Source organism: Artemia sp. Qi Xiang Cuo, chromosome 17 (assembly GCF_049724085.1).
Source record: "Artemia sp. Qi Xiang Cuo chromosome 17, ASM4972408v1, whole genome shotgun sequence".
Taxonomy (NCBI): Eukaryota; Metazoa; Arthropoda; class Branchiopoda; order Anostraca; family Artemiidae; genus Artemia; species Artemia sp. Qi Xiang Cuo.
Window position 1 is genome coordinate 29989667 of NC_142810.1, and position 13165 is coordinate 30002831.

Sequence of the window (13165 nt, forward strand, 5' to 3'; positions counted from 1 at the left end):
CTCTGAACGACAAGAGGTGAATTCAAAAGGGCTTATGACCCATTTCTTCTCAAACTGAGACTCATTACTGATCTACTCCAACTCAGCACGATCAGCCGAATATTTTTCCATTTCCGTATCCTAATTGCTTATTAAAATGTGTTAAAAATTTTGATTCTTTCAAGAAATTATTATATTTTTTCTTTTTTCTCGTAGGTATAGTTAACAATCGATGCTTTTGGTATTAAAATTGTTTCTATTGTATCTTATTTTTCATCATAATTTTTGCCTTTTCATTTTACTTTTCTCCTTTAGCTTTTTATCGTATCGTATATTTATTTTTATTTCTATCCAATCTGTAAAAAAATCCTCTTTATACGAAGAACCGGTCATTAATAACAAAAAAACGGGAAAACAATGAAACTCATTTTTTACTCTCTAAGCTCCCTAATAAAATTGATGTCAATCATAGGGACTTGAGTTGCGGCAGTGGATACTTGCTAAGAAACAAAAGCAAAGCTTAATAATGATTGTTATTCTACGTTTGGATTATTAATATTTCTTTCAACTGTCTATTGTTCTTAATGGTGTTGTTGAAATCAGTCTGGCAAGTAACTTTGAAACCTGACAGCTTATAAAATTGTAATAAAGGACTTAGGCGGATACCTTAAGTACCTTTTTTATTTTACCACCATAAAACTTGGAACCATAAATTTGGGTGGAAAAAATCATCCAAAACCAGTAAAAATAGTGTTTGAACTTTTTGCAACCATGCGGATTAATGTATATTAGCGCCTCTTTCCTCGCCGTTACTATTATTATTTACTTGAATACCCGTCTACAATAGCACGAAGAGGATGGAGAATAAATGAGAAAAAGACATAAATACTTTTAAAACTGCGGTTTCCTGTTCAAAGTTTATCGTAATTCTAAATTGCAGGGCAGAAGTATGTTTCTAAATTAAAATATTCTCTCTTTTTATATCTTTAAAAAAAGAAGTTGAAGGCTTCAGACAGCTTAGGACTGACATGAGTTGTTAGTAGTAGTAGCATATTTTTAGTTGAAAATTGTGACAAAATGGGGTGACTGATCAAATGTAATCTGGTAGAGACACTAATTTCGTTTAGGGTGAATGCAAATCTAGGCTTTATGGTTGTTAAACGTGGGCGGTTAAGTCAGTTAAAAAACAGTTTGGATATAGTTTTCTTTTTGTGGAGCATTGTCCCTCAATAAGAGTCCGTAATTTGAAATCCCTTAGCACAAAGCATTTTGTTTCCGTAACTTACGCTATGGAGCTATTAGATCCATGATGCGTACCACGGCCGGGAAGGAATATCCGGGATTCTAAATAACCTATCTTAAACTATATTTTAGCTTAAAGAGATATGTTGTAAAAAAAAAATGAAACTTGTGTTTTGGAAGCTTCTGGTGATGGACGAAAGACTTTTTTGAATATCCAGCTTGTAAAAGCATTTATTTCGAGCCCAAAAATGTCATGAAGCCCGAGGATGAATTTTGATGAAATAAATTTCATGGTGCCATGACCAAAAATTCGAAGATATTTCGAAGATTGAGGAGATTCGGAACTCGCAGTCTGTTTATTTTGAACTCCGAAAAAGTTTCAATAGTGATTATCTTCTTTATCAGTAAATTACGAGTAAATCCGGTTCCTCACCCCTGATTAATGAAGACAAAAAACGTATATAAGTCTTAAAGTAAAGGGACAAATCTCCCTAAAACAAGTGGTTACCTAGAGTCAGACACAAGTCTACCAACGGCGTCAAATCCTAGATCGCCTGCTGCTATAGCTGCTGCTGCCATTGTGTTGACGTTATTGGGTGCTAATGGGCATAGATCTCTGATGGTACCTTCATATAAGACTTTACTGCCTTCTTTTACTTCATCATTTATGTGCTTCAGATAACCCTCCAATTTGAAGCTTGATGGATGTTTCTTCATTGTGATTTCTAGTCCCTGTAGCAAGAGAATGAGACTTAGAAGTGAACCCAGTCATGGCTAAGTCGTAATAGAAAAATATATAAAATCAAAATAACAGTTAAATTTCGAAAGAGAAGAAAGTACAGGCTGGAATCAATGAACGCTTAATAGCTTTTAACTTAAGTTTTACATCGCAACTTAAAATATACTGCTACTATTGATAACAACTCATTGCAGCACAAAGCATCCCTGAATCTCAATACTACTACTAAAAACTCACCGCAGCACCAACCCGCCAGAAGACAACACAGCTACGCACGTTCCTCCATCCAAATCTGTTCAAAGCCTCCCTCTTTACACCCTCCCAGGAAGTTCCCATTTCCTTTAAATCTTTCTTTATGATATCCTCCAACCCCAGACGAGGACGACCTGCTTTGCATTTAGCCCTAGAATGTTGGCCGAAAAGGACAATCTCCGGCAATCTGCCGTCCTTCATCTGAACTGCATATGCTGCTTCACCCCAGAATGTTTAAAGCTTCACTATTTACTCCTCTATGAAGTTGCCAATTTTCTTTAAATCATTTTCTTATGACCTCTTCTCATCCCATTTGAGACTTCTTATGTCCTAGCCTTCTTAGCCTAGCTCCTATCTGCAAAAATATGGAATTTTGTATTTTTTGCCAGAAGAGAGATCACGGATGCGTGTTTTTTTTTTGTTTTTTTTTTCCCAGGGGTGATCGTATCGACCCAGTGGTCCTAGAATATCGTGAGATGGCTCATTTGAACGGAAATTAAAATTTTAGTGCCCTTTTTAAGTGACCAAAAGGATTGGAGGGCAACTAGGCCCCCTCCCCTTCCCCCTTTCCCCCAAAATTGTCCAATCAAAATTTTGAGATAGTTATGTTGTTCATCATAGTTGAAAGGCCCAATAACCGTGCCTTTGGATATGAACCCCCCCCCCCTCCCGCCCCCGCCACATCCCCAGGGAAAAGGTATTTAAGCTATAAAATTTGCCCATTACTTACGCATAGTATGTGTTATTGGAAAGTATGTAAACATTTACGGGTCAGGGGGGGGGGGGGTGGAAAATTTTCTGCTGTTTTTCTAGGGGTAAGTTTTCCACGGGGATGGATGTTTCTAGGGGATGAACTTGTCAGGGGAAATTATACACAGGGGAAATTTGCCAGAAATCCTATTGAAAATTCTTCTTATATGTCTTGCTTTCTCTTTTCCGTCTCAATTTTACGCGTGCGGTTGTTAAGGGTAATTGACCGGGGTAAGTTTCGACCGGAATTGAATTGTCTAGAGGATATTTGCATGGGGAGGATTTCTCCGTAATGCCAGATTTCCTGGCATTATTTAAAAATCGATCAGAAACTAAATAAAAAAAAACAAGTTTTTTCAACTGAAAGTATGGAGCAACATTAAAACTTAAAACGAACAGAAATTGTGAAAGGGGAGTGCCCCCTCCTCAACACCCCGCTCTTTACGCTAAAGTATGAATTTTGTCCTAATTCTTTAAGAATGACTCCTGAAGTATAAACGTTGTTAATTAGAATAATAAGAAGCTTTTTTAAAAGTACTCAAAAACTTTAGCGTTTCGAAAAAGACCAAGGTGTCGAGGAGGGGGCATTCCCGTTCATATACGCAATAATTTCTGTTCGTTTTAAGTTTTAATGTTGCTCATTGCTTTCAGTTGAGAAAACTCGTTTTTTATCATTTAATTTTATAAACAAACCTACCAGGAACTTACCCTTTCCTGAAAACGGAGTTCACTAGACTTTTTTTTAGAGAATTTAAATTGCATACTGAAAGTTACCAATTTTCATAGCCGGCGAAATGTTAATATCAATCTTATAAATTAATCTTATATTTTTTTCCTGGCTAGTTGAAGACTTCCTCTTTAAAGAAAATTTCCTATTTTATTGTTTGACTTTGTGTTTTCATTATTCAGTAAAGCACCCCTTTTTCAAAATTTAACAAATGCAGGTAAATATTATTAGTCAGTTTATGTGAGGTAATTTTCAAGATATACCATGATGCATTAACTGTGACACGTTTTTAATTTCAATTTCGCTCTTTACTTCCACCCAGAAAAACTTATTTTTTCTTTAAAACTAGTTAAAACCTAGTAAAAGGACAAATAAAGTTAAAATAAGTTAAAATTTAAAATTAACAAGAATTATGTTGAGAGAATAAATGAAACTTAAAAATGAATAGGATAGCAAAGAAAAAAATTAGAAAGAACTTAAGGTAAGTAGTGGTGTCACTCTGCTTTCAAGCAGAGCCAACCCCCTTCGAATCCCGATCCTGATACTTTTTTTTACTTGTAACATAGGGAAATTAACATAGGAATTTTGGTTATGTTATGTTATGTTGAATTTTGTTGGTTACGTCGTTTGCTGGTTATATTATGTTGATGTTATGTTATGTTGTTATGTTATGTTGATTTTGTTTGATGGTTATTGTTGATTATGTTATGTTGTTTGATGTTTGCTGGTTATGATGTTATGTTATGTTGTTTGATGTCTGTTGGTTATGTTGTATGATGTTTCTTGGTTATGTTGTTTGATGTTTGCTGGTTATGTTGTTCTGTTATGTTGTTTGATGTTATATTATGTTGTTTCTTGGTTATATTGTTTGATGTTGTTTGGTGTTTGTTTGTTATGTGATATGATTTTATGTTATGTTGTTTGTTAGTTATGTTATGTTGATGTTGTTTGATGGTTATTGTTAATATGTTATGTTGATGTTGTTTCACGGTTATGTTATTGATGGTATGTTGTTTGTTGGTTATGTTTTGATGATATTGTGTCATTGTTGGTTATATTATGTTGATGTTGTTTCATGGTTAAGTCATGTTGATGTTATGTTATGTTGGTTATGTTATGTTAATGCTGTTTGATGGTTATTGTTGTTATGTTATGTTGATGTTGTTTCAAGGTTATGTTATATTGATGTTATGTTGTTATGTTATGTTGATGTTTGTTGGTTGTTAGTTATGAGTGTTGGTTATGTTGATGTTGTTTCATGGTTATGTTATTTTGATGTTGTATTGATGGTTATGTTATGTTGATGGTTATGTTGTTAGATATTATGTTATGTTGATGTTGTTTCATGGTTATGTTGTTTGATGTTTCTTTGTTTTGTTAATGTTTGTTATGTTTGCAGGATATATTTGAAATAAATCATGTTACTAGGCTAGATTTCAAGCGCATGTCATGTTTTTAGACACACCCCCAAGTGAATTTCACTCCCCCACGTTGTTACTAGACAAAATTCCCAGATGGATGGAATCCCCAGCCTTGTTACTAGACAAAATTCCCAGATGGTTGAAATCCGCTGTTCTTTCTACGCAAAATCATGTCTAGAAAAATTCCCAGGTGGCTGAAATCCCCCGCAAAGCTTTTCTATTAAAAGCCATAGAGAACTCCCCTGCTGCGTTATTACTAGGCAAAATCCAGTCTAGACACACCCCCAGGTGGTTGAAATCCCCCGAGATGTTTTTCCAGACAAAATTCCTAGCTAGAAAAACTTCTGCAATGCTTTTCTAGAGAAAAACATGTCTCCCAAGGGTTGAAATCCCCCACGCTGTTTCTAGACAAAATTCCCAGGTGACTGAAATCCCCTGCGATTTTTTTTCCAGACCTACCCCCACCTAGCAAACCCCCCCCCCCTGCGATGTTTTTCAAGGCAAAACTCCCGGAGGACTGAAATCCATTACGATGCCTTTCCAGACACCCCCCCCCCAGCTGACGAAATTCCCCCATGTTATTACTAGACAAAATTCACAGGTACGAAAAAAAATAAAAGATGAAAATGTCGTACTATCCTATACACAAAAGAGAACCATCTATTATAGAAAACGAGGGGGGGGGAGTCTAGCCTACAAACCCCCAGAGACTAGGGGGGCCCCTCCCCCCTCAAGACATCGCTTTATCCCCCCAAGAAAGCTTTCAAGCCTGTCCTAATAAAAATTATGGTTCTCAATCCCGGGATTCAAGTTTTTTGCACCCCAAGCCAATCATAACACCCCGAAAAATACCCCAGACTAACAGAGCATTTCACACAAATAATATTTTTCGTCAGTGATAACACGTTTTCTGTTCGAACTAGCAAGTTTTCTGTCAAAGATACGAAATTTTTCCTAGAAGTAACATTTTTTTTTTATTGTGATAACAAATTTTCTGTCAGAAGTAGCTAGCTTTCCTTAATATTAACAAATGTTCTCATCGAAGTCACAACATTCTTCCTTAATACTACAAAAATTTTACTTACCACTAAAAGATTCTCTCTTCAAAGTATCAACTTTTTTCCTTAATACTAACATACTTTTACTTAACAAACTCAAATTTCTCTTAGAGATAACACTTTTCGTCAGTGATAACACTTTTTCTGCTAGAACTAGCAAGTTTTCTGTCAATATCAAGTTTTCCTTAACACTAACGAATTTTCCCTTCGAAGTATCTACTTTTTTCCTTAAGACTAACACACTTTTACATAACACACACGAATTTCTCTTAGAAATAATATTTTTTACGTCACTGATAACAAGTTTTCTATTCGAACTAGCAAGTTTTCTGTCACAGATACCAAATTTTCCTTAGAAGTAACAATTTTTCGTTATGATAAGAAGTTTTCTGCCAGAAGTAGCAAGTTTTACTTAACACTAACAAATTTTCCCTTCGAAGCATCCTTTTTTTTCTTATAATTAACACACTTTTACTTAACACACTAAAATTTCTCTTAGAAATAATGTTTCTCGTCAGTGATAACACGTTTTCTGTTCGAAGTATCAAGTTTTCTGCCAAAGATACCAAATTTTTCTTAGAAGTAACAATTATTGGATTGTGATAACAACCTTTCTGTCAGAAGTAGCGAGTTTTCCTCAACACTAACAAATCTTCTCTTCAAAGTAACAACATTCTTCCTTAATACTACCAAAATTTTACTTAACACTAACAGATTTTCTCTTCGAAGCATCGACTTTTCTCCTTAATACTAACATACTTTTACTTAACAGTCTTAAAATACTCAAATTTCTCTTAGAAATAACACTTTCCGTCAATGATAACATGTTTTCTGCTTGAACTAGCATGCTTTCTGTCAAAGATATCAAATTTTTTTCTTAGAAGTAACAATTTTTTCGTTACGATAACAAGTTTTCTGCCAGTAGCAAATTTTCCTTAATACTAACAAATTTTCTCTTTTAAGTTTCAACTTTTTACCTTAAAACTAACAGACTTTTACTTAACGCATTTAAATTTCTCTTAGAAATAATATTTTTCGTCAGCGATAACACGTTTTCTGTTTGAACTAGCAAGTTTTCTGCCAAAGATAGCAAATTTTTCTTAGAAGTAACAATTTTTTGATTGTGATAACAACTTTTCTGACAGAAGTAGCAAGTTTTCCTTAACACTAACAAATTGTCCCATCAAAGTAACAACATTTTTCCTTAATACTAACACACTTTTACTTAACATTAAATTTCCAATAGACACGTATTTTCTTAACAGTAACAATTTTTTATTAACTTCAACTTATCCATCGAAGATATAAAAAAAATTTTTAATTAATAATTTTTCGTCACTGATAACACGATTTATGCAAGAACTAGCAAGTTGTCCAGCAAAGATAAAAAAATTTATCTTAGATTTAACATTTTTTTCGTTTGTGATAACATCTATTCTGTCAGAAGTAGCTAGTTTTCCTTAACACTAACAAATTTTCTCGTCCAAGTAACAACATTTTTTCCTTAATACTAACAAACTTTTACTTAACACTAAATAATTATCTTAAAAGTAACAGGTTTTTTCTTAACACTAACAGATTTTCCTAATAGCACCAACTTTTCCATCAAAAATAACAAATTTTTCTTAAAAGTAACAATTTTTCGTTTGTGATAACATCTTTTCTGTCAGAAGTAGCAAGTTTTCCGTAACACTAACAAATTTTTTCATGAAAGTAACAACATTCTTCCTTAATACTACAAAAAATTTACTTAACACTAACAGATTTTCTCTTCGAAGCATCAACTTTTTCCTTAATACTAACATACTTGAACTTAACACACTCAAATTTCTCTTAGAAATAACACTTTTCGTCAGTGATAACACGTTTTCTGCTTGAACTAGCAGGTTTTCTGTCAAAGATATCAAATTTAATTCTTAGAACTAACAATTTTTTGATTATGATGTAAACTTATCTGCTAAAACCAACAAACGTTCTTGTGTCAAACATACACAATTTGTCTTAGAAGTAATAATTTTTCGTTATGATAACAAGTTTTCTGCCAGAAGTAGCAAGTTTTCCTTAACACTAACAAATGTTCCCTTCGAAGTATCAATTTTTCCTTAAAATTAGCACACTTTTACTTATCAAACTCAAATTTCTCCTGGAAATAATATTTTTCATCAGTGATAACACGTTTTCTGTTTGAACTAGCAAGTTTTCTGCCAAAGACACCAAATTTTTTCTAGGAAGTAACAATTTTTTGATTGTGATATCAACTTCTCTGACAGAAGTAGCATGTTTACCTTAACACTAACAAATTGTCTCATCGAAGTAACAACATTCTTCCTTAATACTAACAAACTTTTACTTAACATTAAATTTCTCTTAGAAATAACAAGTATTTTCTTAACCGTAACAAATTTTTTAATAACTCCAACTTATCTGTCGAAAATAACAATTTTTATCTTAAAAGTAACAATTTTTCTTCACTGATAACAAGATTTCTGCTAGAAGTAGTAAGTTGTCCAGCAAAGACAACAAAATTTTCTTAGAACTAACAAATTTCTTCTAACAGCACCAAGGTTTCTGTCTAAGATAACAAATCTTCTCTTTGAAGTAACAACTTGTTTCCTGAATACTAACAAACTTTTACTTAACACACCCATTTTTTTTTTAAAGTAACATTTTTCCGTCAGTGATAACACGTTTTCTGCTTGAGCTAGCAATTTTTCTCTCAAAGATACCAAATATTTTCTTAGAAGTAGTAATTTTCGTCATGATGACAAGTTACCTGTTAGAAGTAACTATTTTACAGTCAAATATACCAAATTTTTCTTGGAATTAACAATTTTTTCGTGTATGATAACAATTTTTCTGTCAGAAGTTACAAGTTATCCCTAACACTAACAAGTTTTCTCATCGAAGTAACAACCTTTTGTTATACGAACTTTTACTTAACACTATCAAATTTATCGTAGAAGTAACAGGTTTTTTAACAAATTTTCTGTCAAAGTTAGGTTTCTCTACAATTAAGTTAGGTTCATAGAACTTAGATTATCATGAGCGCTCATGATAATCTAAGTTAAATGAACCTAATTCAAACGTAGAGAAACGTAGAGAAACCTATCTTTAACATAAAACTTGTTAAAAAACCTGTTACTTCTAAGAGAAATTTGGTAGTGTTAAGCAAAAGTTTGTAAGTATTAAGAAAAAGTTGTTACTTCGATGAGAAGATTTGTTAGTGTTAGGGATAACTCGCTACTTCTGACAGAAAAATTGTTATCATAAACGAAAAAAATTGTTAATTTCAAGAAAAATTTGGTATGTTTGACTGAAAACTTGTTACTTCTAACAAATAACATGTCATTATAACGAAAATTGCTACTTCTAAGATAATAGTTGGTATCTTTGAGAAAAACCTTGGTAGTTCAAACAGAAAACGTGTTATCACTGACAAATAAATGTTGTTTCCAAGAGAAATTCGGTGTGTTAAGTTAAAGTTTGTTAGTATTAAGGAAAAAAGTTGTTACTTCGAAGAGAAGATTTGTTATCTTTGACAGAAAACTTGCTGCTGTTAGAAGAAATTTGTCACTTCTAAGAAAAATTTGTTATCTTTGCTGGACAACTTGCAAGTTCTAGCAGAAATCGTGTTATCATTGACGAAAAATTGATACTTTTAAAATAAGATTTGTTATCTTCGACGGATATGTTGAAGTTATTAAAAAAATTTGTTACTGTTAAGAATATACTTGTTATTTCTAGGAGAAATTTAATGTTAAGTAAAAAATTTTTAGTATTAAGGAAGAAGATTGTTACTTTGATGAGACAATTTGTTAGTGTTAAGGAAAACTTGCTACTTCTGTCAGAAAAGTTGTTATCACAATAAAAAAATTTCTTCTAAGAAAAGTTTGCTATCTTTGGCAGAAAATTAGCTAGTTCAAACAGAAATGTGTTATCACTGATAAAAAATATTATTTCTAAAAGAAATTTTGAATATGTTATGTAACAGTGTGTTAGTTATGAGGAAAACAGTTGATGCTTTGAAGGAAAAATCTGTTATTTTTAAGGAAAAGTTGCCACTGCTGGCAGAAAACTTTTTATCATAAAAAAAAATCGTCACTTCTAAGAAAAATTGTGTATGTTTGACAGAAAGCTTGTTACTCCTAGCGGATAAGTTGTCATCATAACGAAAAACATTGTTACTTCTAAGAAAAAATTTGTATCAGAAAACTTGACAGGAAACTTGGACAGAAAACTTGCTAGTTCAAGCAGAAAACGTGTTATCACTGACGAAAAGTGTTATTTCTAAGAGAAATTTGAGTGTGTTAAGTAAAAGCATGTTAGTATTAAGGAAAAAAGTTGATGCTTCGAAGAAAAAATCTGCTAGTGTTAAGCAAAAGTTTGGTAGTATTAAGGAAGAATGATGATACTTTGATGAGAAAATTTGTTAGTGTTAAGGAAAACTTGCTACTTCTGACAGAAAAGATGTTATTACAAACGAAAAAATTGTTAATTCTAAGAATAATTTGCTATCTTTGCTGGACAACTTGGTAGTTCTAGCAGAAATTGTGTTATCAGTGACGAAAAATTTTACTTTTAAGAAAAATTTGTTATCTTTGATGAAAAAGTTGTTGCTATTAGAAAAATTTGTTACTCTTAAGAAACAACCAGTTACTTCTAAGATAATTTGATATTTTTAAGTACAAGTTTGTTAGCAGTAATGAAAAAATGTCGTTACTCCGATGAGAAATTTTGTCAGTGCTAAGGAAAACATGCTATTTCTGACAGAAAAGATGTTATCACAAACGAAAAAATTTTGATTTCAAAGAAATTTTTTTGTATTTCCTAGACAACTGGCTAGTTCTAGGAGAAATTGTTTTGTCAGTGACGAAAAATTGTTTCTCTTAAGATAAAATTTGTTATCTTCGATGGATAAGTTGAAGTTATTACAAAAATTTTGTTACTGTTAAGAAATTGATTGTTATTTCTAAGAAAAAAGTAATGTTAGTAAAAGTTTGTCACCATTAAGGAAGAATGTTGTTACTCTGATGAGACAATTTGTTAGTGTTAAAGAAAACTTGCTACTTCTGTCAGAAAAGTTGTTATCACAAAAAAAAATTTTTTAAAGAAAAATTTGGTATCTTTGGCAGAAAACTTGCTAGTTCAAACAGAAAACGTGTTATCACTGATGAAAAATATTGTTTCTAAGAGAAATTTGAGTGTGTCAAGTAAAAGTGTGCTAGTTTTAAGGAAAACGTGTTATCACTGACGAAAAGTGTTATTTCTACGAGAAATATGAGTGTGTTAAGTAAAAGTATGTCCGTATTAAGGAAAAAAGTTGATGCTTCGAAGAAAAAATCTGTTAGTGTTAAGTAAAAGTTTGTTAGTATTAAGGAAGAATGTTGTTACTTTGATGAGAAAATTTGTTACTGTTAAGGAAAACTTGCTAATTCTGACAGAAAAGTTGTTATTACAAACGAAAGAATTGTTACTTCTAAGAATAATTTGCTATCTTTGCTGAACAACTCGGTAGTTCTAACAGAAATCGTGTTATCAGTGAAGAAGAATTTTTCTTTTAAGAGTTATTTGTTCTCTTTGATGGAAAATTTGTTGCTATTACAAAAATTTGTTAGTCTTAAGAAACAACCTGTTACTTTTAAGATAAATTTGAAATTTTTAAGTATAAGTTTATTAGTATTAAGGAAGAATGATGTTACTTCGACGAGAAAATTTTTTTATGTTAAGGAAAACTTGCTACTTCTGGCAGAAAATATGTTATCACAAACGGAAAAATTTTTAGTTCTAAGAAATTTTTTATCTTTGCTGCACAACTTGCTATTTCTAGCAGAAATCGTGTTATCAGTAACGAAAAATTTTTATTTTTAAGAAAAAATTTGTTATCTTCGACTGATAAGTTGGAGTTATTAAAAAAATTGTTACTTTTAAGAAAATACTTTTTATTTCTAGGAGAAATTTAATGTCGAGTAAAAGTTTGTTAGTATTAAGGAAGAATGTTGTTACTTTGATGAGACAATTTGTTAGTGTCAAGGAAAACTTGCTACTTCTGTCAGAAAAGTTGTTATCACAATCAAAAATTGTTAATTCTTAGAAAAATTTGCTATTTTTCGCAGAAAACTTGCTAATTCGAACGGAAAACGTGTTATCACTGACGAAAAATATTATTTCTAAGAAAAATTTGAAATTGTTAAGCAAAAGTGTGTTAGTTTTAAGTAAAAAAGTTGATACTTCGAAGGGAAAATTTGTTAGTGTCATGGATAACTTGGTACTTCTAGCAGAAAACTTGTTATCATAAAGAAAAAATTTTTACTTCTAAGAAAAATTGTGTATGTTTGACCGAAAGTTTGGTACTTCGTAGTTTGTTAGCGGATAAATTGTCATCATAACAAAAAAATTGTTTCTTTCAAGAAAAATTGTGTGTGTTTGACAGAAAGCTTGTTACTTCTAGCAGATAAGTCATCATAACGAAAAAAATGTTTACTTCTAGGAAAAAAATTTGGCATATATGATAAAAAATTTTCTATTCCGAACATAGAATCATCCGTCAGTGATGATAGGTACAGTTTCTTGGAGAAATTGGAAATAACTAAATTAAAGCAGGTAAGTGTGGGGGAAAAAAGTTGATAGTTCAAAGAAAAAATCTGTTAGTCTTAGGTAAAAGTTTGGTAGTATTAAGGAAGAATGATGTTACTTTGATGAGAAAATTTGCTAGTGTTAAGGAAAACTTGCTACTTCTGACAGAAAAGATGTTATCACAAACGGAAAAATTGTTACTTCTAGGAATAATTTGATATGTTTGCGGAACAACTTGGTAGTTCTAGGAGAAATCGTGTTATCAGTGACAAAAAATTGTTAGTTTTAAGAAAAAATTGTTATCTGTGATGGAAAAGTTGGTGCTATTAGAAAATTCGTTAGTGTTAAGAAAAAACCTGCTAATTCTAAGATAATTTGATAGTGTTAAGTAAACGTTTGTTAGTATTAAGGAAAAAATGTTGTT

General features: G+C 31.8%; 1 protein-coding gene across 2 annotated transcripts in view; it reads right to left on the reverse strand.

Moving 5' to 3' along the window:
- The window catches only part of LOC148942088 (aspartate dehydrogenase domain-containing protein-like), an 83772-nt gene that overhangs the window by 25397 nt on the left and 45210 nt on the right, over window positions 1–13165 (reverse strand). For both annotated transcript variants that reach the window (XR_016143134.1, XM_089103004.1), the window contains exon 4: window positions 1730–1953. Coding sequence is in view for 1 of the 2 variants with exons in the window: in XM_089103004.1 (XP_088959130.1) it covers window positions 1730–1953 (224 nt within the window). In the remaining variant the exon portion in view is untranslated. The remainder of the gene's footprint in view (window positions 1–1729; window positions 1954–13165) is intronic.